General features: G+C 46.1%; 1 protein-coding gene across 4 annotated transcripts in view; it reads right to left on the bottom strand.

The window, feature by feature from the left end:
- Positions 1-304: 304 nt before the first annotated feature.
- Positions 305-27,366, bottom strand: part of BCAR3 (BCAR3 adaptor protein, NSP family member) — a 261,311-nt gene continuing 234,249 nt past the window's right edge. For all 4 annotated transcript variants that reach the window (XM_029063375.2, XM_029063374.2, XM_029063373.2 and 1 more), the window contains 7 exons: positions 25,292-25,392; positions 19,830-20,476; positions 9,137-9,252; positions 7,697-7,868; positions 4,935-5,046; positions 3,782-3,994; positions 305-958 (listed from right to left, as the gene is read on the bottom strand). In XM_029063375.2, coding sequence (XP_028919208.1) covers positions 780-958; positions 3,782-3,994; positions 4,935-5,046; positions 7,697-7,868; positions 9,137-9,252; positions 19,830-20,476; positions 25,292-25,392 — 1,540 coding nt within the window. In that variant the 3' untranslated portion in view covers positions 305-779. The remainder of the gene's footprint in view (positions 959-3,781; positions 3,995-4,934; positions 5,047-7,696; positions 7,869-9,136; positions 9,253-19,829; positions 20,477-25,291; positions 25,393-27,366) is intronic.

Genomic DNA, 27,366 nt, shown 5'->3' with positions numbered 1-27,366 from the left:
CTCCCGTGCCGCTGCTGCCCAGCACTGGTGAGTTTTGACTTGAAGCCCATGGCCTTCCACTAGCTAGCCCCTGGCCAAACTAGGAATGGAACGGGTAGGCCTCCGCTTGACCTCCCTCCTGTAGCTGGGACTGGAAGACTACTGGAAACTCTCCAGTCGCCACCCTGAGAGGGACCAGGTGGTATACCAAGATGTACCGTAATATCTGTTGCCGATTTGTACATTCCAAGTGCTTAGTACAGTGCTTTGCACATAGTAAGCGCTCAATAAATACTATTGAATGAAGAGACTTCAATTCAAACACCTCATTTAAAGCTATACTTTTATTTTTGTCTATTTACAGTTTTCGTATTCATTTTAAGAAATATCATACAACTGATACCCTTCTGAAACATATCTTACCTATGATCCTCTGCTTCTATTTACACTACTGGAACAATGCAAAGTAGCATAAAGCTGTTCAGATGTTTTAAACGATCAAACGCAGTTAAATGTAAATTATATCTGAGAGACTCAGATCAGCCCAATCTGCCACGTAAGAAAATCCATTAAATTTGATCAAGAAACATTAACAATCGTTACATGAGCAATAAATAACCACTTCCCTAACCATCAGTAGTAATTTTTAAACATTCCATAAATAACTGTGCATTGTGCAATTTACATTTTGTAATATTCTGTGGACAATGAATGCTTTTACACTGCTGGATTAGCACTTAATTTTCTACCTCAAACGATAATTTTGAAAGAGCGCTGATTTAAGGCTCTCCGAAGGGGTTTCATAACTCGTTCCGCTTTGTGGAAGGGGGTTCCAGTTTTCGTGAGAGCGCCGTTAAAATCTGACTGAATTTCTCATATCGCTCTGCTTGATTGACTTGTGCTCCTTTGCTGCCCCACAGCAATCTCATTTGAAATTCAGTTTTGAAGATTTCACTCATCTCCTCGTTGGGCTCAAAACCTTAATGAGAAAAATTTCAAATATCAAGGTACCTTCTTTAATGTGTACTTGGAAAAATAATAGACTCCAAACTGTCGCCCGTTAAATGGGATTAAATCAACTGCATCTATATATCGGTTTGGGGGAATGAGTCGGCTCAGGAGAATTCAGAAGAAAAGCCCTACAGAGAGAGATTAGGCTGATCTCATTAAAGATAGTTTGTTCAGATTTAGGCACTTGATGTCATGGGTAACAAAAACACAGCGAGTGTGATTCCTGACTTCCTAGGTCTAGTTTGTAAAATATCAGGTCGATAGAGAAGGAGTGTGGCCTAGTGGGAAGAGCACTGGCCTGGGACCTAAAGGACCTGGGTTCTAAACTCAGCTCCTCCACTTACCTTCAGTGTGACCTTGGACAAGTCACTTAACTTCTCTGTGCGTCAGCTCTCTCATCTGCAAAATGAGGTCTCAATACTTGTTCTTCCTTTAGACTGCAAGTCCCATGTGGGACGTGATTATCTTGTATCCACCCTAATGCTTGGCAGATAGTAAGGGCTTAAATGCCACAATCATCATTTTTAATATTATCAAAAATGATGGTATTATTAATAATAATAGACTTTGGCTGTTATAATTCTGACATTGTTTCTTCCAGGACCTGTTTAGTATAACTCATCTGCTACTGGAAAATGTCAACCCCAGCAAAAGGAAATAGGATCTAAGATGAACACAGGGCAGGTAACTGACGGAAGATAAATGTGAAAACCTAGTATATATTTATTGATGCTTTTCAATCAAGCCACAGGCATAGCAAGCTCAGCTGCTTGGAGGAATGGGGGGGAAAGCTGCAGCATTTATTTAAAAATATCTGTTTTAGTAGCTGCAGGCTGTTACTGTAGTCATCATCAAGGTTGACTTTCACTTGGGCTCAGCGTTTGCACTAAACCCTTTTAGAACCTGCACCGTTTCCTGTAGTAACGGACTCCATTTATGCTCAGCATAATTGCTCTAGTGCTCGTTTGCCTCCATCTGCCTCGAACCTCCTGCCTTCTCACGGTGCCCACTCTCTCTTTCTGGGATTTGATGAACTGCCATTCTGTAAACTATCCTGGGCACAGCTTTCACCATTTTGTACCTTTCATTCAATCTCATTTATTGAGCGCTTACTGTGTGCAGAGTACTGTAATAATAATAATAATAATAATAGTATTTGTTAAATGCTTACTATATGACAAGCACTAATTCTAAGCGCTGGGGTAGATACAGGGTAATGAGGTTGTCCCACATGGGGCTCACAGTCTTCATCCCCATTTTATAGATGAGGTAAGTGAGGCACAGAGAAGTGAAATGACTTGCCCAGAGTCACACAGCTGATAAGTGGCCGATGCTGTCTGCATTATCAATGATAGTTACTGAGTGCTTACTATGTTCAGTGCTTAGAAAGGTGCTTGGCACATAGTAAGCGCTTAAATACCATCATTATTATTATTACAGCACTAAGTGCTTGGAATAGCAGACAGCAGACAGGTTCCCTGCCCAGACAAGCTCACATCTAGGAGGGGACACAGACATTAATATAAATAATTAATGAACAGTATATAAAGATAAGCAGCATAGCCTAATGGATAGAGCATGGGCCTGAGAGTCCGAAGGACCTGTGTTCTGATCCCAGCTCTGCCACTTATCTATGGTATGACCTTGGGCAAGTCACTTCTCTTCTCTGAGCCTCAGTTACCTCATCCATAAAATGGGAATAAAGACTGTGAGCCCTAGGTGGGACAGGAACTGTGTCCAACCTGATTATCTTTTCTCTACCCCAGCACTTAGTACAGTGCCTGACACATAGAAAGCGCTTACTTAATACCATTTTTTAAAAGTGCTGTGGGGTTGAGGGTGGGGCAAATAAAACACAGTTGTCTGTGTTTTACCTCTGTTGTGGACCCCACATCTTGGGAAGGACATACTGCTCAAAGGTTTCAGATACAGAAATGTTTTAATTCTATTTTAAAACTTACATAGAGTCACACTCCCTTTACCTGTTAGGGGTTATAAAGTTGAAAGCTGTGGTACTGATTGGGATTATTTTATCAGCAAGGGAGAGGGGAGCTGATAAGATCTATAATTGACTCCCAGTCCCTCTAAACAGTGCTCATTAGAAAGATGTGTTGTCCCAATGTCTGATGATTTCACTTTTTTTTAATGGTACTTGTTAAGCATTTACTATGTGCCAAGCTTTCTATTAAATGCTAAGGATGATACAAACTAATCTGGGGGACACAGTCCACTTTCCACATGGGGCTCACAGTCTTACTCTTTTGTAGATGAGGTAACTGAGGGTCAGAGAAGTTAACGTGACTTGCCCCAGGTCACACAGCAGACAAGCGGTGGAGCCAGAATTAGAAGCCAGGTCCTTCTGACTCTCAGGTCTGTGCCCTCCATTTGGCCATGCCATTTCTCCTTTTTGTCCCTGTCCGTCTGTTGTTCTAATACCCCGAAGTGCCTAAGAAAATGTAATGATCTCACTGTGCACTCCCTTCCCAAGATCAAGTAGGAAACGGTTCAATTAAACCTGTTTTAGCACCAGTTCAGGGACGGATCCCACTAATTACATTTCTCCCTGCCCTTATCTTGGAACGTGTTTTTTCTCCCCAGCTCTTATGTTTACTGTTCCTTAAACAGTCTTTGGGTGGAGTTGCGACAAGGGCCTTTTGAAATTCTAGTTCTTCCAGCAGGCCCGCTGCCCCCTTCAAAGGCCTGCCGAAGGGGGAGCCCCAGTTGTCTCCGGGAGGACGGGGGCTTGGTTTCAGGGAGTGTCGCCCACCCGTGGCCGGGTCCATCTACCCACCTTCCAGGATCCTCTCGGCATTGGCTCGGTACACGTCCGCCTCCTGGGCGATGAGGCGGCCGCCCGCTAGATGGTTGAGCATGAGCTCACAGCTCTGGTCGTTGTTTTCCCACATGTCCATGCCTTCGAAGGTGACCGCCTCTCGCTCCATCAGCGTAACCAGGGGCATCAGCAGCGGGACGGCCACGGGGGTTTGTGCCCCATGGGTGGTCTCTGAAAAACAAACAACGGCGAGTCTTTGGGGGACCCTACAAGGGAACCCGAGATCAAGCCCCAGAAAGCGGCCGGAGTCCTGGGTTAGTAACATCCTGCTGTTTTATGATGCTTTTTATATTATTATATTATTATGATGATATTATGGTGGGTTTTTTTTAAGTGCTTACTATGTGCAGGTATCGTACTAAGTGCTGGGGTAATAATAATAATTTTGGCATTTGTTAAGCGCTTATTATGTTCCAAGTACTGTTCTAAGCGCTGAGGTAGATACAAGGTAATTAGATGGGACAAAGTCCATGTCCTAGATAGGGCTCTCAGTCTCAATCCCCATTTTACAGATGAGGAAACTGAAGCCCAGAGAAGTGAAGTGACTTCCCCAAGATTACACAGCAGACAACTGTGGCCTGGTGGAAAGAGCACGGGCTTGGGTGTCAGAGAATGTGGGTTCTAATCTCAGCTCTGCCGCTTGTCTGCTGTGTGATTTTGGGCAAAGCACTTCACTTCTTTGGGCCTCAGTTATCTCATCTGTAAAATGGGGATTAAGACTGTGAGCCCCACATAGGAGATGGGCTGTATCCCACCTTATTACCTTGTACCTACCCCAGTGCTTAGAACAGTACTTGGCACATAGTAAGCGCTTAACAAATACCATTATTATTATTAAGTGGAGGAGCCGAGACTAGAACCCAGGTTCTTCGGACTCCCACACCCGTGATCTTCCCACTAAGCTACGCTGCTTCTCCACGTTATTGGGTCGGTTAACAAAGGAGCCTCTCACAGCAGTGATGTGATAAACAAGACTCTTCCCTCCCTTTAATCCAGCTCCAGTTTTATGTTCCCCTTCTCCAGAGAAGGGCAAATCTGTGGCCTAGGATGGAAGGAGTAATTAAGGAGGGGGTGGTCATGGTCACGTGGAAGCCAGATGTGCTCCACTTACCTCTGCCTTCGTGTAAAGTCTTGCTAAAGGGTTTCAGCTGCTTTTCATACAGGATAGCGATCTGGGTGAACTGGTGTCTCAATGCTGTCCAGGTTTCTTCTAGTCTTGTAATCTGTTGAGAGCAAGATTGCAATTCTTTAGAGAGCAGTGTTCTTTGCAAGAAATGATTGGGATTTCATTTTGCAAGAAATCCTCTGGGGTGGGAAAGAACTCTGAGGTAGGCTGTGTATCCAAACATCTGAATTACTAAAGTGAGTAATTCAGGACTGATTTGTTCTGAAGCCTCAGTCTCAGTTTCCTTTTCTCCCCCTCATGAGGTTGTGGTGAAGACAGAACAGTCCCCATGGAACCATTTTAAAAATCACTACAGGTTTTAGTTCATTCCTTTCTTTTCTCTTTCACTTTATTTTTCCTTTTGGAAGATGGAAGCCATTCAGTTCAGTCAGTGGTGGTTCACCTATGTCCAGAATAAGTATCAGACCAATATATAGTCGGTTTTCCATTTTCATTAAATGATTCTGCTAGAATGGGATGGAAAAATAGGGAAACAAAGTGCCTCAACAGGAATGTGAACTGGCCATTACGAGATCCAACTCTCCTCAGTCAACTGTATATATTGAGCACTGAACTAAGCGCTTGGAAGAGTACAGTACAACAATAAACAGACATATTCCCTGCCCCCGATGAGCTTACAGTCTGTTGGGGGGGGAGGAGACTAACATTAATATAAATAGCTCTACACTGGATGGCACTGCCTTTCACTCAAGTGTTTAAAGATCCATGTAATCACATATTTGACAGTTAAGGATTCCTTCCCCATAAAATGCTAATAGACTGATAACATTGTTTAGTTCTAGAAGCAAGTTGGAGGAGTAGAAACATACCCTGTGTGGAATGTTTCAGTTATTTCCCCCAAACCAGCCTGTGAAGCAGCGTGTCTTAGGCTGGGAGTCAGAAGGACCTGGGTTCTGATTCTGACTCTGCCACTTGTCTGCTGTGTGACCTTGGGCAAGTCATTTCACTTCTCTGTGCCTCAGTGACCTCATGTTCTACCTGATATGCTTATATTTACCCCAGCACTTAGTACAGTGTCTGGCATTCATTCAATAATATTTATTGAGCACTTACTATGTGCAGAGCACTGGCATGCAATAAGGGCTTAACTATCATAAAACAAAACCCTTTTGCCACTTGAATCAGTGGTTGCCACAATGTGACATCTGGTGAATTGGGGGAAGTTTAAGAACACAAATTACTGAATGGGTCAACAATAGCCAATATAGGCAACCCGATTTTTAAATTTTCCCCAGAGAGCTTCCACTTTCCACTCCTGGAAGGAAACAGAGGAAAGAATCACCACCATGAAAGGTCAGAATTTCCTTATTCAGAAACATGTTGGTTGTTTCCCCCCACCTTCCTTTCCCTTTTTCTCCAAGCCCTCTTTATGTATCACATATTTGTTTCCACAGGTTTACATATTTAAACCCTTGTTTCCTTGCTTGTTCCCTCTTTTTCCACTTTCACCTGCTGCCAGGACCCAAAAAATGCAATCTTATCCTACAATTCAGGAGCTGGGGTGTAAGAAATGGGGTTACTACATTTGTGGATTTGAATGGAAGTGTCCCCCTCTCTCCCCCCGCCACCCGTGTGGACCCACACGCACACACTTCCTTTGCATGGGCTTTTTTCTAAGTCTTTTTCCTGTAGTCTTCCTGTATTTATATTAATGTAAGTGCCTTGTGAGTAGTGAACATGTATGCTAACTCTGTTATCCTGTATTCCCAAAGCGCTTAGTACAGTTCTCTGCACACAGTAAGCATTCAACAAACACTTTTTCAGTGTGTTAAATCCAGGGGGAAAGAGAGCATCACACTGATTTGGGGGTTATGAAAAGTCTGACTGGAGTCGGTCAGTCAGTCCTATTTACTGAATGCTTACTGTGTGCAGAGCACTGTACTAAGAGCTTGGGAGAATCCGATATAACAATATAACAGACACATTTCCTGCCTGCAACTAGCTTCCAGTCTAGAGAGGAGATAGACACTAACAGAAATAAATGAGTTACAAATATGGATAGAAGGGCTATGGGGCTGGCAGGGCAAGAGAGATGGTAGAATCCCTAGACACTGGCTTACCTTATCTGTAAAATGGGGATTAAAACCCTGTCCCCTATGGGACAGGAACTGTGACCAACCTGATTAGCTTGTGACTACCCCAGCGCTTAATACAGTGCCTGGCATATTGAAAGTGCTTAACAAATACCATAAAAAAGCAATATTAGGGTGAAATAGATCACAAATTAATTCACTTTAAAAGTTGTCTAGGCCTAATGGAAAGAGCTCCACCACTTGTTTACTGTGTGACTTTGGGCAAGTCTAGACTGTAAGCTCATTGTGGGCACGGAATGTGTCTGTTTATTGTTGCACTGTACTCTCCCAAATGCTTAGTAAAGTGCTCTGCACACAGTAATGCTCAATAAATACGACTGAACAAAAGTCATTTAGCTTCTCTGTGCCTCGGTTTCCTTATCCATAAAATAGGGATTTAATACATGCTCACGGGACTGGAGCCACCCTGATTATCTTATATCTACTCCTGCACTTAGTTGGCAGTCCTTGGCCCTAGTAAGCACTGAACAAATACCACAATTATGAAGTCTGAGGATGGTTTAAGTCTAGTGATCTGGGGCGTCGAAGCCCTGGGCGAAATCCACTGTCAGTTGCTAAGTGCATGGGGCTGAAACAGAGAGAGCAAACTCTAACCTGTGGCATTTCCAGTGCTTTCATGACGGCGGAGAAGGCGTACAGATCTCCCACCGAGTCCTTCAGCTCCACGGCGACCTGAATGACCCTGTTCAGGGTGGCCGCCCTCTCCTCCAAGGTTCCGGTGCAGCCCAGGATATCCACCGCGATGCCTATTGCCATGGTGTGGTGCCTGGAAGGAAACGGAGGCCGGGGTCAGGCAAACCCTCCCCAAGATGGGGCTGACCGGAGGCCAATCCCGGCGCTGACGGCATCACACACATCGGCCCGCCATGGGAACAGGAATCCAACCATGCTTATGTATCATTCATTCTTTCAATTGTATTTATTGAACACTTTCTGCATGCAAAGCACTGTACTAAATGCGTGGGAAAGTATATTATAGCAATAAACACACACATTTCCTGACCACAATGAGCTTACCATGGCTTCCCAACGGACTACGGCTTTCATTTGCTCTTGCCTCCCCCCGGCTTTCCTTTATCGTATTTGTTACGCACTTATGTCAGGCACATACTAAGCATTGGAGCAGATACTGAAGTATCCGGAGTAGATAGTAGATGCTGAGAAGCAGCGTGGTTTAGTGGAAAGAGCCTGGGCTTGGGAGTAAGAGGACGTGGGTTCTAATCCTAGCTCCGCCATGTCTCCTGTGTGACCTTGGGCAAGCCACTTAATTTCTCCATGCCTCAGTTACCTCACCTGTAAAATGGGGATTAAGATTGTGAGCCCCTCGTGGGATAACCTGATTACTTTGTATCTATCCACCCCAGCATTTAGAAGAGTGTGAGCCCATCATTGGGCAGGGATTGTCTCTATCTGTTGCCCAATTGTACATTCCAAGCGCTTAGTACAGTGCTTTGCACATAGTAAGTGCTCAATAAATGCTACTGAATGAATGAAGAGTGCTTGGCACATAAGTAATCATTTACCAAATACCATAATTATTATTATTAAAAGCTAAACAGATTGGACATGGTCCCTGTCCCATATGGAGCTCCCAGTTTTAACTCCCTTTTACAAATGAGGTAAGTGAGGCAAAGTGAAGTAAAACGACTTGCCCAAGGCCACAAAGACAAGTGGTGGCACAGCACAGCAGACACACACAGTTGAGAAGCAGCGTGGCTTAGTGGAGAGAACAAGGACCTGGGAGTCAGAAGGTCATGGTTTCTAAATCCCAGCTCCACCACTAGTCTGCTGTGTGAGCCCCATGTGGGACAGGGACTGTGTCGGACCTGATTAAATGTATGTTCCCCCAGTGCTTAGAACAGTGCTTGGCACAGAGTAAGCACTAAACAAGTACCAGTATTATTATTTATTGTTATATTGTACTCTCCCAAGCACTTAGTTTAGGGCTTTGCACACAGTAAGTGCTCATTAAATACAGTTGGACGTGTGAGGAAGGGTAGAGAAGCCAAAATGTAGAGGGACCCGAATGCTTACCTTTCAATTATGTCCAGGCGCAGTTGGTGTCCATATGGCAAGGTAATGAGTTCCAGACCGGAGTTCACTCCCATGAACCTCTTCATCTCGTCGGAGACCTCTAGTATCCTAGCAACCTGGAAAGGGCAAAGGTTCACACACACTAGTTCAGGAAGTTGCCTCAAAATGACGATCTGTAGGGCTAAATTAATGGAACATATGGGCCACCCTGATGTCCTTATTAATATTGAAGAACACATTTAGGAGGTCTCCAAATGTTTGGGCATGGTTATCCAAGGCATTTTGGTGCATAAACTAGAACTTTAGACAGAAAATAAGAGTAAGGTAATCCACTGCCATAAAAAAGGACTGCTTATTTGGATTACAGAGTATGTTGGGTCAGAAAGAATTTCCTTCCAGGCCTTGGAACACTTGGGTTTTGCTGAAACAGTTTACTGCAAACATCAGGCTGAACAATGTGTCTCACCTAATGTTTGCTGTAATAGTGGAAAAAAGAAAACTCTGTTTTCTTCTCTGTATCCTCTGTATCTTACTCGCAGTCAGTGGCCAATACCTCTTAGTCAATCAAGCAGTGGTATTTATTGAGCGCTTCCTGTGTGCAGAGCACTGTGCTAAGCACTTGGGAGAGTACAATGTAACACTCTAACAGACACATTCCCTGCCCTGAAGGAGCTCACATAAACTGTCAAAAGTTCGAAAAAGAACTCGGAAGATTTTTTTTTTAAGTGCTTACTATGTGCCAGGAACAGTACTAAGCACTGAGGCAGGGGCCAGTTAATCAGGTTGGACATGTCCCACATGTCTCACAGTATATAATCCCCATTTTTCAGATGAGGTGACAGGCAAAGAGGAGTTAAGTGACTTGCCCACGGTGATACGGCAGACACGTAGTGGAGCTGGAATTAGAACCCAGGTCCTCTGACTGAAAAACGAAGAGCAATGCAGGGCACGACGGCCCAAGTGTTTAAAAAGAACCAAGTGGCAAGCAGCATCTATAAGCTCAGACAATTACTCTCCCCCTCTTCAAAGCCTTATTGAAGGCACATCTCCTCCAGGAGGCCTTCCCAGACTAAGCCCCACTTTTCCTCATCTCCCACTCACTTCTGCGTCACCCCGACTTGCCCCCTTTGCTCTTCCCCCTTCAAAGCCCTACAGCACTTAAGTACCTATCTGTCATTGTATTTATTTGTACTGTCTGTCTCCCGCCCTCTGTACTTTCCAAGCACTTAGTATAGTGCTCTGCACACAGTGAGCGCTCAATAAATATGACAGAATGAGTGAATGGACTGTAAGCTCGTTGTGGGCAGGGAATGCCACTGATTATTGCTGTACTGCACTTTCCCAAGTGCTTAGTACAGTGCTCTGCATACAGTAACAGCTCAGTAAATATGATTGAATGAATGAAATGGGAATCCCCTTGGATCCTCCCTCCCATTTCAAGTGATTTCAGATGTTCTTTGATATTGTCTTCCCTAGCTAGAACTGGCAGAGGTGGTCCTAGGAAATTGGACTTTCGAGTGGACATTCCAGTGGCTCACTGGCTAGAGCTCAGAGTGTCCTTCTCCCATTTGGCATCAGCTTGGTTTGAACCGATGGGGAAACTCAGACATGGAAACACTAAGATTCTCTTTCTCCTAAGGGCGTAACGGAGGCGTAGTAAACTTTGCCTCTAACATTGGTATTCAGTGCAAATACCAGTTATCGATCAATAATATTTACTGAGCATTTACCATTTTGAAAAAAAAGTATTTGTTAAGTGTTTACTATATATCATTTTATATGCCAGGCACTGTACTCAGCCTAGGGGTAGATGACAAACTTATCAAGTTGGACACAGTCCACGTCCCACATGGGGCTCGTGATCTTAACCCCCATTTTACAAAGTCACTGAGGCACAGAGAAGTGAAGTGACTTTCCCAAGGTCAAACAGCACACAAGTGGCAGAGCTGGGATTAGGACCCTGGTTTTTATGACTCCCAGGCCTGTGCTCTATCCATTAGGCCTTGCTGTGTGCACAGCACTGTACTAAGTGCTCAGGCTAGTAACATACAAGAGGTGGTGGACACCTTCCCATTTTGCAGGCTCAAATTTGCACCTTCCCGTGTATCTCTGTGAGTATCTTCCCGTGAGTATCTCTCACACACCTTCCTGTGACAGGAATATCTCTCCCTCGTGCCTGCACTTACTTTTGTTCAAAGCACAACCATTTTCAGCACTTAGTCAATTGTTTTGACAGTCGGGGATCTGTCAGCTTTGCTTCACCTGAATCTCTAAGCGACTTCAATCAATGGGAACTCTTGTCCTGAGATAAAAGCTCCGGTAAATGTTTTAAATATGTATTCGGAAGTGCTCCGGTAACGTCTAAAGTGGCATGCCTTTTGTTCAAAGGATCTTCTCTCCTTTCTCCACAATGCAGAGCAGACTGCCTAGGGAGGGGCCTGGGCTGCCTGCCCAGAGGCCTTTCCAGGGCTACCTAAAATGGGACCAAGGCTGGGAGGTGCCAAAACTGCACAGGGGAGAAAGAAGCAAAACATCTGCTGAACTGAGTGGCTTTGGAACAGGGTAGTGGCTAGAGCATGGGTCTGGAAGTCAGAGGTCATGGGTTCTAAACCCAGCTCCGCCACTTGTCTGCTGGGTGACCATGGACAAGTCACTTCATTTCTCTAGGCCTCAATTACCTCACCTGCAAAATAGGGATTGAGACTGTGAGTCCCATGAGGGACAGGGACTGAGTCCAACCCAAGCTGCTTGTATCTACCCCAGCCCTTAGTACAGTGCCTGGCACATAGTAAGCGCTTAACAAATACCGCAATAATTATTATTAAAACTAAGACCCCAGTCGCCCTCTCCCCTGGAAAGACCAGGCATCCGTGAAGATGAGCGTTTCGAAGGGAGGCTTAAAGGGACAGGGATTGTTCCAGGTGAGAAGCTGTGTGGCCTTGTGGATAAGCGTGGGCCGGGAGTCAGAAGGACCTGGGTTCTAATTCTGACTCTCCCATTTGTCAGGCGTGTGACCTCGGGCAAGTCATTTCACTTCTCTATGCCACATTTACATCATCTGTAAAATCTGGATTACTACTGTGAGCCCCACGTGGGACTGGGACTGTGTCCAACCTTATTAGTTTGTATCTTGCCCCGTGCTTAGTATAGTACCTGGCACATATTACGCATTTAAATACCCTTAGAGCCCCGAGCTTCTAGAATGTCTAGAATTATGACTACATCATGCTAAATAACTCACTTCTGGATGCTCAAAATCAGCCAACCAGCTCTGTTCTCGATAAAGCTCGAGCAGGTGTATATTATGGTGCCCGTTCCTGTCTTTTTCTACCATTCCTTATTAATGATGTGGTGCTACTCATGAGCAAGTCACAGAAACATCACCTCATCCCTGCACCTTCCCAGGCTCTCCCGCTCAGGCTGCCTGTTCATGCATCACACTATTTTTGCTGTAGTTTTTCTACTTGAAAAGCCTCCTATTCCCCATTGACTCACATGCCCACGAAGCAGCATGGCATAGTGGATAGCGCACGGGCCTGGGAGTCAGAAGGGCATGGGTTCCAATCCTCCACTGGTCTGCAATGTGGCCTTAGGGAACTCACTTCATTTCTCTGTGCTTCAGCTACCTCATCTATAAAATAGGGTTGGCGACTATGAGCCCCTCATGGATCAGGGACTGCGTCCAACCCGATTTGCTTGTTCTTCCAACCCAGTGCTTGGCACATAGTAAGTACTTAACAAATACCACAGTTATTATTAACTCTCCTAGGCCACCAAACCTGCAACCTCCTCCCTCCCTCAGCCCCCACCACCTGGCACCCTGATCACTGATGACCACATCAGCTACTTTACTGGTAAAAATGAAGCCATTACATGTGAATCTGCCCCTTTCCCCCATGAAGCCCTCAACTCTCTACTCAATTTCTCATCTCTCTCATGCCAGCTTCTGCCTGTTCTGTATTCCACTCCCTCTACTGTGCTTCTTCCTCCATGCCTTCTCCACCTCCTAAAATCCTTTTGTCTTACTCTCCTCTTCTGCCATTAACTTCTCACTCTCCAGAGGCTCCTTCCCCTCTGCCTTCAATCTACCAATTTACTGTGCTCAGAGCACTGTAGTAAGCACTTGGGAGAGTAAAATATAACAGAGTTGGCAGGCACATTCCCTGCCCACAATGAGCTCACAGGGTAGGTGGGGAGAAAGACATTAAAATAAATTATGGATAGGGACATAAGTGCTGTAGGGCTGAAGTCTTCAAATGTGTGTACATCTATCCCTTGTTTAGAAGCAATGTGGCCTGGTAGAGTATGGGCCTGGGAGCCCAAAGGAACTGGGTTCTAATTCTGGCTCTGCCACTTGTCTGCTGTGTTGATCTTGGGCTAGTCACTTGACTTCTCTGTGTCTCAGTTGCCCCCTCTGTAAAATGGAGATGGCTACTGTGAGCCCCAAGTGGGATATGGACTATGTCCAACCTGATTACCTTCTAACTCTCCCAGCCCTTAGAACAGTGCTTAGCACATAGTAAGAACTTGAGAAATACCATTTAAAAAAAAAAGTCCTCCCTCGACTCCACAGTTCCCTGATTCATTCAGTCATATTTATTGAGCGCTTACTGTGTGCAAAGCACTATTGCCTCAATTCCCTGCTCCTGTTCCTAACTGATCTCTAGCGATGGGTCATGAAGTATCCCCACAGCCTTAATTTTCTTTCCCCCAACTCCTTCCTTCATCCTCTGCAGTCTGGTTTTCGGTCTCACTGGTCCAACAAGACTGCCCTCTCCTCCCTTCAAGTCAAGTCCAAAGGGCTCTAAACTGTCCTAATCGTCCGAGATCTTCCTACTGCCTTTGATACTAGGGACAACTCCCTCCTCCCTCTGCCACCCACTGATCAAGCTTTGGTTTTGCTGACACACGGTTTGAACCTGATTCTCCTCAGTTTCATTTGCCGGCTTCTGGCTCTGTTTTGGGTCCCCTTCTCTTCTTGCTCTACACTTACTCTCTTAAGGTAATTGTGGGTTTTTTTTGTTTTTATTTTTGGTATTTGTTAAGCACTTACTATGTGCCAGGCACTATATTAAGTGCTGGAGTGGATACAAGGAAATTGGGTTAGACACAGTCCCTGTCCCACATGGAGCTCACAGTCTTAATCCCCATTTAATAAATAATAAGGCACAGAGAAGTGAAGTGACTTGCCCAAGGTCACAGATCAGACAAGTGGTGGAGCCAAGAATAGATCACAGGACCTCTGAGTCTCAAGCCTGGTGCTCTTTCTGCGAGTGCACGTGGGTTCTCATGAAGTAGAACTTGGATGTCTCCCAGATCTCCCTCCCTAGCCTTGGCCTTCTCTGACCTGCAATTCCACATCTCTTCTTGTCTCCAGGACATCTCCTCTTGGAGGTTCTTCCAGCGTCTTGAATTCAACGTATCTGAAACAGAACTCCTCATCTTTCCCCCTAAACCTAGTCCTTCCCCTAATTTTCCCATCTTAGTCAATAGCACTACCATCCAACCAGAAGCCCGTGGTCTCACTGTTTTCCTTGTCAGTGTTCAACTGTCACACTGAGCCTACTACCAAATTCTGCCGATTCTTCCTGTGCTGTATCCTCTTAGATCAGCCCCGTGCTTGCTCCCAAATATGCCACTATCCTGGAATCAGTTCTGGTCTTATGTGACTAGAATACTGCATCAGCCTCTCACTGGTCTCCCAGCCTCTTTCCCTCTCCAATCCATATCTCTCTCCTCTTCAAAACCCTGCACTGGCTCCCTGTGTCTCTCTGGAAACCAACACCACTATCGGCTTCAAGGCTCTCCACCATCTGGCCTCACTTCACCTACCTGTTTTCTTCACCCACAGTAAGCCAACTCCCTCTCTCTCTCCCAAGCCGGCTTCCAAGCTGTGCCTCATTCTCAAGTCTACTGCCTAAATCCCTTCACTTGTCCCTGGCTTGGCATGCCCTCCCTCCCCAAATAATAATAATGATAACAAAAATTATGGTACTTGTTAAGCGCTTACTATGTGCCAAGCGCTATTCTAAGCGCTGCAGTAGATGTAAGGTAATCAAGTTGGTGACAGTCCCTGTCCCTCATGGGGCTCAAGCTCTTAATCCCCATTTTACCCAAGAAGTGAAGATCACACACCAGACATGTGGTGGAGCTGGAATTAGAACTCAGGTCCTTCAGATTCCCAGGTCCGTGCTCTATCACTTAGGCCACACTACTTCTCAAATCAGACAGCCTACAGTTCTCCCCACATTCAAAGCCCTCCGGAAACCATGCCTCCTCCAACAAGCTTTCCCGATTAATCTCCCAGCACCCTGACCATCTCTGGCAATTATTTATATTAATGTCTCCCCCTCTAGACTGTAAGCTCATTGTGGGCAGGGAATGTGTGTTTTTATGGTTGTATTGTACTCTCCCATGCACTTAGAATAGTGTTCTGCACACAGTAACTGCTCAATAAATATGACTGACTGACTAGCAATTATGAATATATTTATCCTCACCATCAACACTCATGTATATGCTTTTATCTAATTTTTTTTCTTACAGAACAGTCGTCTGCACCCACTTGGTGCTCAGTAACTGTTATTATTATTACTACTACCACTCACTCCACTAAAGGATCTGAATCAGACTCACTTTTCACGGATTTCATTTAACAATTGGATGACTTCCCTGCTCTGGGGCTAATCTGTGGGACTTGATGGGTTAGAACCTCAGAAATTCAGCCCTCTGGACTCTAAGCTCCTTTTGGGCAGGGGATATGTCTACCAATTCTGTTGTATTATACTCTCCCTAACGCTTATTACTGTGCTCTGCACACAGTAAGCACTCAATAAATACCGTTGATTGACCGACTGATACAAGCAGTGCTCCTGAAACTCTCAGGTTCACAAAATAATAATGGCATTTGTTAAGTGCTTACTATATGCCAGGCACTGTATTAAGCACTGGGATGGATACGAGAAGCAGCCAGGCTTAGTGGAAAGAGCACGGGCTTGGGAGTCTGAGGATGTGGGTTCTAATTCCACTCCATCATGTCTGCTGTGTGACCCTGGGCAAGCCATTTAACTTCTCTGTGCCTCAGTTACCTCATCTGTAAAATGGGGATTAAGACTGTGAGCCCCAAGTGGGTCGACTTGATCTACCCCAGTGCTTAGAACAGTGCTTGGTACATCCCCGTTCTGCCACTTGTCAGCTGTGTGACTGTGGGCAAGTCACTTAACTTCTCTGGGCCTCAGTTACCTCATCTGTAAAATGGGGGTTGACTGTGAGCCCCACATGGGACAACCTGATTCCCCTGTGTCTACCCCAGCGCTTAGAACAGTGCTCTGCACATAGTAAGCGCTTAACAAATGCCAACATTATTATTATTATTATTGTAAGCACTCAACAAATACAATCATTATTATTATACAAGCAAACCAGGTTGGACATAGTCCCTGTCCCAGATGGGGCTCATAATCTCAATCCCCATTCTACAGATGAGGAAACGGAGGACTACAGAAATGAAGTGACTTGCCCAAGGTCACACAGCTGATGAGTGGCAGAGCCAGGATCAGAACCTACTACCTTCTGACTCCCAGGCCATGCTCTATCCGCTTTGCCAGTGGACCTTTAATAGTGATTCTGATAGGACATTTCATAAATGAGAGTTATCCTGCACAGGTGAGATCAAATACCATATGCACCCATAACATCTGACGACCTTCCACCCTTAGGTGGTTTGAAAAACCATTAAGACTCAATGTCATGCCATCTTGACTGTAAGCTCTTGGGTGCAGGGAATGTGTCTACCTACTCTGTTGTGCTGTACTCCCCCAAGCACTTTGTACAGTGCTTTGCACACAGTAAGTGCTCAATAAATACCACTGATTTATTGGTAATAAAAACTCTTCCACACTGGAGCCCCCCTGAAGTAGTACCTCGGCCCCTCCGGCACTGGGCCCCAGAAGAAGGGGATGGATTTATGGTCCAGGAAAGAAAGCTGACTCTTAACAAGTGCATAATGGCCTGACCTTTGGAGCTAATTATCTCTCCAGGCTGCTGTTGGAGAAGAGTTGTAAAACCCACAGTGGCTGGATCTGGGCCTAGCTAATGCTTAGGATAGCATGGTTTAGGGGATAGAGCACCGGCCTGGAAGTCAGAACATCATGGGTTCTAATCCCTGCTTTGCCACTTGTCTGCTGTGTGACCTGGGGCGAGTCACTTCCCTTCTCTGGGCCTCCGTTACCACCTCTGTTAAATAGGGATAGAGGTAGTGAGCCTCACGTGGGTCGGGGGCTGTGTTCAATCTGATTTACTTTTATCCACCCCAGTGCTTCATATGGTGCCAGGCACATAGTAAGTGCTTAACAAACATCACAATTACTATTATTAGTGCAATGGAACCAGCGTACAGCAGGCCTGGGCCGTGGGCAGGATGCCCTCAAATGGGGAAAGCCAGCCATATTTTCCCTGGGCATCATTTCCCCCTCCCTCAACCCCTGCCACTATAATAATAATAAAATTTGTTAAGCACTTATTATGTGCCAGGCACCAATCTAAGTGCTGATAATAATACCTTAGTTTGCTATAGCGCTTTTATTACCAAAGCACTCTCACATTTATTAGTTCATTTCAACCCTCCCAACACCCCTGTGAGATAGGGAGATGAGGCAAGTATTATTATCTCCATTTTACAGATGGGGACACTGAGGTACTGAGAAGTTAAGTGACTCGTCCACATTCACCCAGGAGCTCAGCCAGTGATGCAGGTCTGGTGAACAACATCTCTAGGTTTGGCTGCTGGGGCCAGTAGAAGGAGGGATGAAGGGCAGGGGGGCATTTGCATGCAACCAAAGGGACAGAGACTGTGTCCAATTCCCACCCATGTATTCTTTCCCGGTGCTTAGTAGAGCACGCTGCACTCAGCAAGTGCTTAATAAATTATATTACTACTACCTTAGAGCTCTAAGTCCAGAAGTGTGAAGTGGGTAGGGATTTGGGAATGGGGGAGAGGAGTGGAGTTAGGAATTTGGGGACAAACTTCAGAGAGCTGACTGGCCAGAGAGCTGCCATTTTGAGTGTTTTCAGCCCATACCGTAAACTCTCCAATCTTTTTTTAGAAGCACAGGCTGAGCAAGGCCAATAGTCCAGCTCCAATAGCAGTGGGGGCTGTGGTCGCCGTCGCTGCCATGGGACAGACCTGCGCCCCTGGATCCACTTCGGACAAGCCACACTCTTTACTAGACAACATTCCAAAGAGTCCTCTGGAGCCTCTCTGCACAATCCAAACCCACCATTGCTCTAATTTACATTCCAAGTGCTTAGTACAGTACTCTGCACATAGTAAGTGCTCAATAAATACTATTGAATAATTTCACATTTAACAGAATTCCTTATCTTTCCACCCAAATCCTGACTTCCCCTGCCTTTCCCAACACTGTAGACAACATGACCACCCTCCGGGTCTCACAAGCCCTGAATCTTGGCATTATCCTCCACTCGTTTCTCTCATTCGACCCGCATATTCAATATGTCACCAAATCCTGTCGGTTGTACTGTCACAACATCGCTACAATTCATCCTTTCTACTCGACCCAAACTGCTACTACGCCAATCCAAGCTCTGATCCTGTCCCACCTTGATTACTGCATCTGCTTCCTCACTGACCTCGCTGACTCCTGTCTCTCCCCAGTCCAGTCCATACTTCACTCTGCTGCCTGGATCATTTTTTTACAAAAACATTCAGTCCACATCTCTGTACTCCTCAAGAACTTCAAATGGTGGCCTACCCGCCTCCTCATCAAACAGAAATTCCTTACCATTGGCTTTAAAGCACCCAATCACCTTGCCCCTTCCTCCCTTACCTCAATGATCTCCGGCTACAGTGTAGCCTGCACACTTCGCTCCTCTAGCACCAGTTTGCTCACTGCCGACCCCTTTTCCGCATCTTCTCTTTGGCCTGGAACTCCCTCCCTGCCTCCTGTCGCCAGACCACTACTCTCTCAACCTCCAGAGCTTTATTAAAATCCCATCTCCTCCAAGAGGCCTTCCCCAATTAAGCCCCTCTTTTCCCCAGTTCCCTCTCTCTTCTGTGTTGTCTGTACTCTTGTATCTGTATCCTATGGGCATTTGCTATATTCACCCCACCCTCAGCCCCACGGCACTTATGTACATATCTATAAATTACTTATTTCTATTAATGTCTGTCTCCCCCCATCTAAACCATAAGCTCACTGTGGGAAGGGAATGGGTCTACCAACTCTGTTGTGCTGTTCTCTGTTTTGCGGCCTCCTCCCCCGCCCTCAGATTCCTCCCTAGCAGCAATTCCAACCCCATCCGCCCGATCAGCCCGCAACTAATGGAAACTAGCCAAAGCTTCTTCCAGGTGGTTCACGTGGCCAGAGAGTCCCAAGGATCTGCTGGTTAAAGCCTCTAGACTATAAGCTCACCCTCTAGGCTGTAAACTCCTTGTGGGAAAAGAACATGTCTACAAAATTCTGCTGCATTATACTCTCCCAAATACTTAGTACAGTGTTCTGCACACCGTAAGCGCTCAATAAATACCATTTGTTGATTGTTAACACTGGAAAAGAAAATCTCTGGGGCACAATGCTTTTTGGAAAAAACACCAACACCGTAAAAACGCGACGTAAGGTCCAGAAAAGTGACTCTTCCATTTTTTCTTTTGAAACGAGATGAAAAGCCTTACCTTGCAGTCCGTTCTAAGTATGTGTTTGGCAATGGTTTTTGGATCACTGTGGGCAAACAGCTCTTTGGCCCTCTTCAGCATGGCCATCTCCAGAGGCTTGTTCTCAGAGGGGAGGAATTTGGACTCAAAGTCATTTGGCTTGAAAGAAGATGTGGTCTCCCAAAGGGGCACGACAAAGCCGGCACACTCCTCCTGGTCCTCCTCCATTTGTGGGGCCAGGGGGTCCAGGGAGCGCCGCGCTGAGTCTTCCTCCAGGAACAGAAAGTTGGTGTCGGAGTTTCTGAATGAGGCGTTCTCTCTGGCCCTGAGCAGCTCCACGTGGCCGCTCTTGAGGCGCAGAGGTGGTCTGGTTGGGTCGCAGCTGGCCGGGGGCACTGGGTTTAACTCGCAGTAGTTGGCTTCTGAGTTGGACCAAGTCGGGGAGGCTTGGGGTGGCAGCTTCAGGGGAGGCACTTTGCTGGGCTTGGGAGGTGGCCTGGGGCACAGCTGGCTGTCGGACCCTCTCAGGGCTTCCCCGGCCTGCCCCTCCGAGAACGTCCTGCGCACCATCTTGGGGCTCAGCATGGGCTCGCTGCCCGTCCGGAACACCGGGGAACCAGGACCTGGGCTCACGTCCACTCCGGGAGATTGAGGCGGGACCTTGCAACCTGGAGTTCGAAAGGGGATCGGAAATAGATTCATTCATTCGTTCAGTCATTCAGTTATATTTCTTGAGCACTTACTGTGTGAGGAACACTGTACTAAGCACTTGGGAGAGTCCAATACAACAATAAACAGACAAGTTCCCTGCCCACAATGAGCTTACAATCTAGAGAGGGAGGCAGACAGTAATAGAAATAAATTATCTAAGTACTGTGGGGCTAGGGGAGGAATAGAGGGAGCAAGTCAGAGTGACTCAGGAGGGAGTGGGAAAAGAGGAAAGCGGGGCTTAGTCAGGGAAGGCCTCTTGGAGGAGATGTGCCTTCAATAAGGCTTTGAAGGGCCGGGGAGAGTAATTGTCTGTTGGATTTGAGAAGAGACAGCATTCCAGGCCAGAGGGAGGATCTGGGTGAGGGATCAGGGAGATCGAAGAGATCCAGGTACAATGAAAAGGAGTGAAATGTGTGGTCTGGGTAGAAGTAGGAGAGTACTGAATAGCCTTTCTTCCACTGAAGGCCTAATGGAAAGAGCACAGGTCCAGGAGTTGGAGTTCTGATCTTGGTTCTACCATGTTCTTAGAGAAGCAGGGTGGCTCAGTGGAAAGAGCCCGGGCTTGGGAGTCAGAGGTCATGGGTTCAAATTCCGACTCTGCCACTTGTCAGCTGTGTGACTGTGGGCAAGTCACTTCACCTCTCTGAGCCACAGTTACCTCATCTGTCAAATGGGGATTAAGACTGTGAGCCTCACGTGGGACAACCTGATTACCCTGTATCTACCCCAGCGCTCAGAACAGTGCTTTGCACATAGTAATAATAATACTAATAATGTTGGTTTTTGTTAAGCGCTTACTATGGGCTTAGTAAGCTTAGTGTTTAGTAAGCACTTAACAAATACCAACATTATTATTATTATTATGTTCCTTTTGTGTGACCTTGGGCGGGTCACTAACTTCTCCATACTTAGTTTCCTCAACTACAAAAATGGGAATTCACTATTCTCCCTCCTACTTAGACTGTAAGCCCTCTGTGAAACAGGGACTGTGTCCAACCTGATTTACTTCTATCCCAGTGCTTAGTACATCGTACACATTTAACAAATACCAGGATCATTCTTCTTCATGTGCTGCTGCTACTGGATTTCATCTTCTCTGGGAAGGAGGTCTGACTTCCCCCAGCCTCACTGGGCAAAAGACTGAGTTCTAGAACTGAGTCAATCCTGAACATTCCAATCCCGAGGGCCTTTTCCAAGCCCCAATGGACCCCCTGCAGGCACTGGGTCACTCCAACCCTGTATCACCACAACACGGATGGATGCTCCGGCCAAAACTGGAAAACTCCCAGAGGGCTCAGACAAACACCACTACTTCTAGCCACTCCACACAAGGCTGTCTGACTCACTTGCACAGTTCAGCAAGCTGTGGCACTGAAATTGAAATGGGTTTGACAGGGAGGGAGGAGAACTGGAGAGGGTTTTTCAGGATCCAAAGGGAAATTAACCTCTGGGCTGGAGCTAGGAGCAGCATGGGGAGTGCCCTGCTCCTTTAATAATGCTATATCATTCATTCATATTTATTGAGCACTTACTATGTGCCAAGCACTAAGCACGTGGGAGAGTTCAATATAACGATAAACAGATACATTCCCTGCCCACACAATGAGCTTACAGTTTAGAGGGACGAGGGAGGGCTTAGTTCTCCCACTGCATACGGGGACTGTCTAATCTCCACTGTGTATTCTTTCCCCAGCACTTAGTAGAGTTCCCAGCATACAGTAAGGGCTTAATGAATACTCTTACTACCAGCTCAAGCCAGGGTTGGACCTAAGAAGCAGCTGGGTAAAGGCCAGGGCAATGCTGGCAATGAGATAAATATCCCCTGCAAGCTAGCATTACCTGGGTCACTGAGGAAAATTCCAATTTTTCATCAGAAATGCCCAGGTAATCGCCTCAGATTTGTCCACTTCAGTTCCCCGAGAATGGACCGCATTAGACTAAATATTCAGGACACCTCTATCTTAACGTGTCCAAAACAGCATTCAACCTCCCATCCAAGCCCTGTCCTTCGCATGACTTTCCCATCACTTGTGAATAACCACCACCAGCCTCCCTGTCTCACAAATCCATAACTTTGGCATTATTCTCAACTCATCTCTCTTATTCAACCCACCTATTCAATCTGTCACCAAATCCCAACATTGCCAGAATCCACGCTTTCCCCTTCACCCAAACTGCTACTTATGCTGATTTTTTTGTTTTTGTTTTTACGGTATTTCTTAAGCGCTTACTATGTGGATGGTATTGGTTAAGTGCTTACTATGTGCCAAGTACTGTTCTAAGCAATGGGGCAGATAGAGTAATCAGGTTGTCCCACACGTGGGTCACAGCTTAATCCCCATTTTCCAGATGAGGTAACGGAGGCACCGAGAAGTTAAGTGACTTGCCAAAGTCACACAGTGGACAGATGGCAGAGCCGGGATTAAAACCCATGACCTCTGACTCCTAAACCTGGGATCTTTCCACTGAGCCATGCTGCTTCTCGATAAAAGGTAATCAGGTTGTCCCACATGAGGCTCACAGTCTTCATTCCCATTTTACAGATGAGGTAATTGAGGCAAAGAGAGGTTAAGTAACCTGCTCAAAGTCACACAGCTAAGTCATGGGTTCGAATCCCGGCTTTGCCACTTGTCAGCTGTGTGACTGTGGGCAAGTCACTTAACTTCTCGGTGCCTCAGTTACCTCATCTGTAAAATGGGGATTAACTGTGAGCCTCACGTGGGACAACCTGATCACCCAGTATCTACCCCAGTGCTTAGAACAGTGCTCTGCACATAGTAAGCGCTTAACAAATACCAACATTATTATTATTATTATTATTTGGCAGAGCCTGTATTAGAACCTACAACCTCTGACTCCCAAGCCCGTGTTCTTTCCACCAAGCCATAATACTTCTTTAGGTACTATACAAGTGCTGGGGTGGATCCAAGCTAATCAGGTTGGATACAGTCCCTGTCCCTCTCAGCGTTCACGGTCTTGATCCCCATTTTAGAGCTGAGGTAACTGAAACCCAGAGGAAAAAAGGTGACTTACCCAAGATCACACAGCAGACACGTGGCAGAGTCGGGATTGGAACCCCCAAGCCCGTACTCTATCCGCTACGCCATGCTGCTGATTCAAGTATTCATCATTTCCCACCATTACTACTGCTATATCAGCCTCCTTGCCGACCTCTCTGCCTCCTATCTCTCCCTACTGCAGTCCACACTACACTCTTGTCTGGATCATTTTTCTCACAAAAGTTCAGTTCACGTCTCCCCACTCCTCAAGCACCTCCAGTGGCTGCCCGTCCACCTCCTCATCAAACAGAAACTCCTTACCATTGGCCGTAAAAGATCCAGGCATCTTGCCCTCCAAACCCCTTCATTCACTCAATCGTATTTACTGAGCGCTTACTGTGGACAGAACACTGTACTTAGTGCTTGGAAAGGACGATTCAGCAACAAAGAGAGACCATCTCACAGTCCTGCCTTCCATCACTTCCGAGAAGCTTCCGAGAAGCAGCGTGGCGCAGTGGAAAGAGCATGGGCTTTGGAGTCAGGGCTCATGAGTTCGAATCCCAGCTCTGCCACTTGTCAGCTGTGTGACTGTGGGCAAGTCACTTAACTTCTCTGTGCCTCAGTTCCCTCATCTGTAAAATGGGGATTAAGACTGTGAGCTCCACGTGGGACAACCTGATTCCCCTGTGTCTACCCCAGCGCTTAGAACAGTGCTCTGCACATAGTAAGCGCTTAACAAATACCAACATCATCATCATCACTGATTTCCTACCTTTACCCAGCCCGCACACTACACTGGTCTAACACCAACCTACTCACGGAACCTCGATCTTGCCTACTTTAGCGTACATCCTCCTGCTGGAGTGCATATGCCACAGACCTCCCCACTCTCCTCATCTTCAGAGCCTTATTAAAATCACAGATCCCACAGGCCTTCCACAACCAAGGCCTCATTTCCCCCTACTCCCTTTCCCTTCGGCATCCCCTATGCACTTGATTTGTATCCATTAAGCACTTGAAATTCACCCCATCCTCAGCTCCACGGAACTTATGTGCATGCCTGGAATTGATTTTAATGTCTCTCTTCCTCTCTAGATTGTAAGCTCCTTGTGGGCCGGGAACATGTCTACCATCTTCATTGTATTGTACTCTCCCAAGTGCTTAGTACAGCGCTCTGCACACAGGAAGTGTTCAATAAATACCATTGATTGATTGACTAAGACCCTGCCTCTGTCCCCACTGTTGTCCTTCCCCCTTAGCCCCCGTAGCCCAGGCTTAGACTTTTCACAGGCCTAAGAGTCAGAAGGACCTGGATTCTAATTCTGGCTCCACTACTTGTCTACTGAGTGAACTTGGGCAAGTCACTTAACTTCTCTGTGCCTCATCTGTAAAATGGGATTGAGACTGTGAGCCCCAGGTGGGACTGGGACTGTGTCCAACCTGATTTACTTGTATACACCTCAGTGCTTAGTATAGTGCCTGGCACATAGTAAGCACTTAAATGCCATAATTATTATTACCTATTCTGTGACCTTGAACAAGTCACTTAACTTCTGTGCCTCAGTTTCCTCTTCTGTAAAATGTGGATTCAATACCTGTTTGCCTTCCTACTGAGAATGTGAGCCCCATGTGGGACAGGGACTCTTTCTGACACAGTTGTACTGTAGCTCTCCTAGCACTTAGCACAAGAACTGGCAATATAGTAACACTCAAATATCATTACTCTTCTTCTTTATCATTGAGTGTTCAAAGGGGTGCCCCAGGATGACATACCAATGGGTAGGAAGCTCTCAGACTGGTGGGTCTTGAGGAGTGTTCTCTTATCCTGCATGTGGTCCAGGCATGCTGGCTGACTTCCACTTTTTTCTTTATTTCTGGAGGGAAACACAAACCAGGACAGAAGCAAGTCATCTAAAGCAGAAAGCTCTCAAGAAGTATGTCAAAAGTTTTTTGTTGGTGTTTTTTTAAAGCAAGCTATAATATTAGCACTGTAGCGTGATCTAGCAAACAGCATGGGAATTGATTGGCTAGGAGGTAGAAAAGGATTTTCCTCATTAATCCCCCTTGTTCTCCCCTGCCCCCATCCCTACCCCTCAAATTTCAACTGAGTTAAATCCTAAAATATGCTTTGTCGCTGGGTTTTTCCATCCGGTTGAGCTGCAGGAGGTGGAGGGGAAGCGGAGAAAGGTTTCCCAATGCTCCCAGAGGAATCAGATGAACTGGAATGCATCATTTGAATGGACTAAAATTACTTCCAGACTTGGGATGAATGACTGGTTTAGCTAGCATGCAATTTTAACAACAGCATTACGGGACCAACAATTGCCATTGCTCAATTTCCATTTCAGGGAAACTCTCAGTTTTCCCCAGGTAGTCTGTAAGGATTACAGAGGAACCTGACCCAGGCATGCTAAGAGAGGGGGTCACCTTAGGAAATAATAACTGTGGTACTTGTTAATCGCTTACTATATGGAAGCGATTTTGTAAGTGCTGGGGTAGATCCAAGATAATCGGGTCCTACAGGGGCTCCCATTTTAAGTAGGAGGAAGCACAGGTATTGGGTCCCCATTTTGCCAATGAGGAGCTGAAGCACAGAGAAGTTAAGTGATTTGCCCAAGGTCACACAGCAGACAAGAGGTGGAACCGGGATTAGAACTCGGGACCACTCACTCCCAGGCTCAGGCTCTTTCCACTAGACCATGTTGCTTTTCAATCCCTCCGTGCTGGGGACTGCTGAGTGTGTAGTTGGCGGGGGGGACGGAAGTGGGTAGTTCTGGGAGAGATGTGTCCATGGCATTGGTGTGGGTCAGAGACAACTCAACAGCGTAAGACAAAGTTGGCGAGGGAGGGGGGAATAAGAGCTAGAGAGATACACACAGTGAGTGCAAGGAGTGGTGCAGCTTGGCCTAGTGGAAAGGACACAAGCTTAGGGGGGGCCAGGGGACGTGAATTCTCAACCAGACTCAAACCACTTGTCTGCTGTGTGACCCTGGGCAAGTCACTTTACTTCCTCTGTGCCTAATTTTCCTCAATTCCAAAATGGGGATGAAGTACCTGTTCTCCCTCCTACTTAGACTGCAAACCACTTAAGGGACACGGGCTGTGTCTCTGACTTGAATATGGTCTACCTACCTCAGTCCTTAGTACAAGGCTTGGCACTTAGAAAGTGCTTAACAGCCTTATCTGAAAAAATGGGGGTTAAGACTGAGAGCTCCACAGAGAAGCAGTGTTGCTTAGTGGATAGAGCATGGGCCTGGAAGTCAGAAGGGCCTGGGTTCTAATCTCGACTCCTTGTGTCTGCTCCTTGGACAAGACGCTTCACTTCTCTGTGCCTTAGTTACCTCATCTGTCAAAAGGGGATTAAGACTGTGAGCCCCATGGGGGACAGGGACTGTGTCCAACCTGATTAACTTGTATCTACCCCAGCACTTAGAACAGTGCTTGGCACATAGTAAGCGCTTAACAAGTACCATAATCATTATTATTACATGGACTGTGCCTAACCTCATTACTTTGTTTCTACCCCAGTGCTTAGAACAGTACTAGCCTGATATCTCCTTGATTCTATTTATCTTGATGATGTTGTCTTGTTTTTGTTTTGTTCTGTTTTGCTTTGCTGTTTCCCCCGTTTAGACTGTGAGCCCGGGTCACTGGGCAGGGATTGTCTCTATCTGTTGCCGAACTGTACATTCCAAGCGCTTAGTACAGTGCTCTGCACATAGTAAGTGCTCAATAAATACTATTGAATGAATGATACATAGTAAACGCTTAACAAATACCATAAAAAAATAAAAACCAACACTTCCAAGAACCTTCCTGGGAGAGGAGAGTCCAAGCTTATTAAAGGG

This window comes from Ornithorhynchus anatinus, chromosome 4 (genome assembly GCF_004115215.2).
Source record: "Ornithorhynchus anatinus isolate Pmale09 chromosome 4, mOrnAna1.pri.v4, whole genome shotgun sequence".
Classification (NCBI taxonomy): domain Eukaryota; kingdom Metazoa; phylum Chordata; class Mammalia; order Monotremata; family Ornithorhynchidae; genus Ornithorhynchus; species Ornithorhynchus anatinus.
Note: the sequence above shows the minus strand (reverse complement) of the source record. Positions and strands in the feature narration are given on the sequence as shown.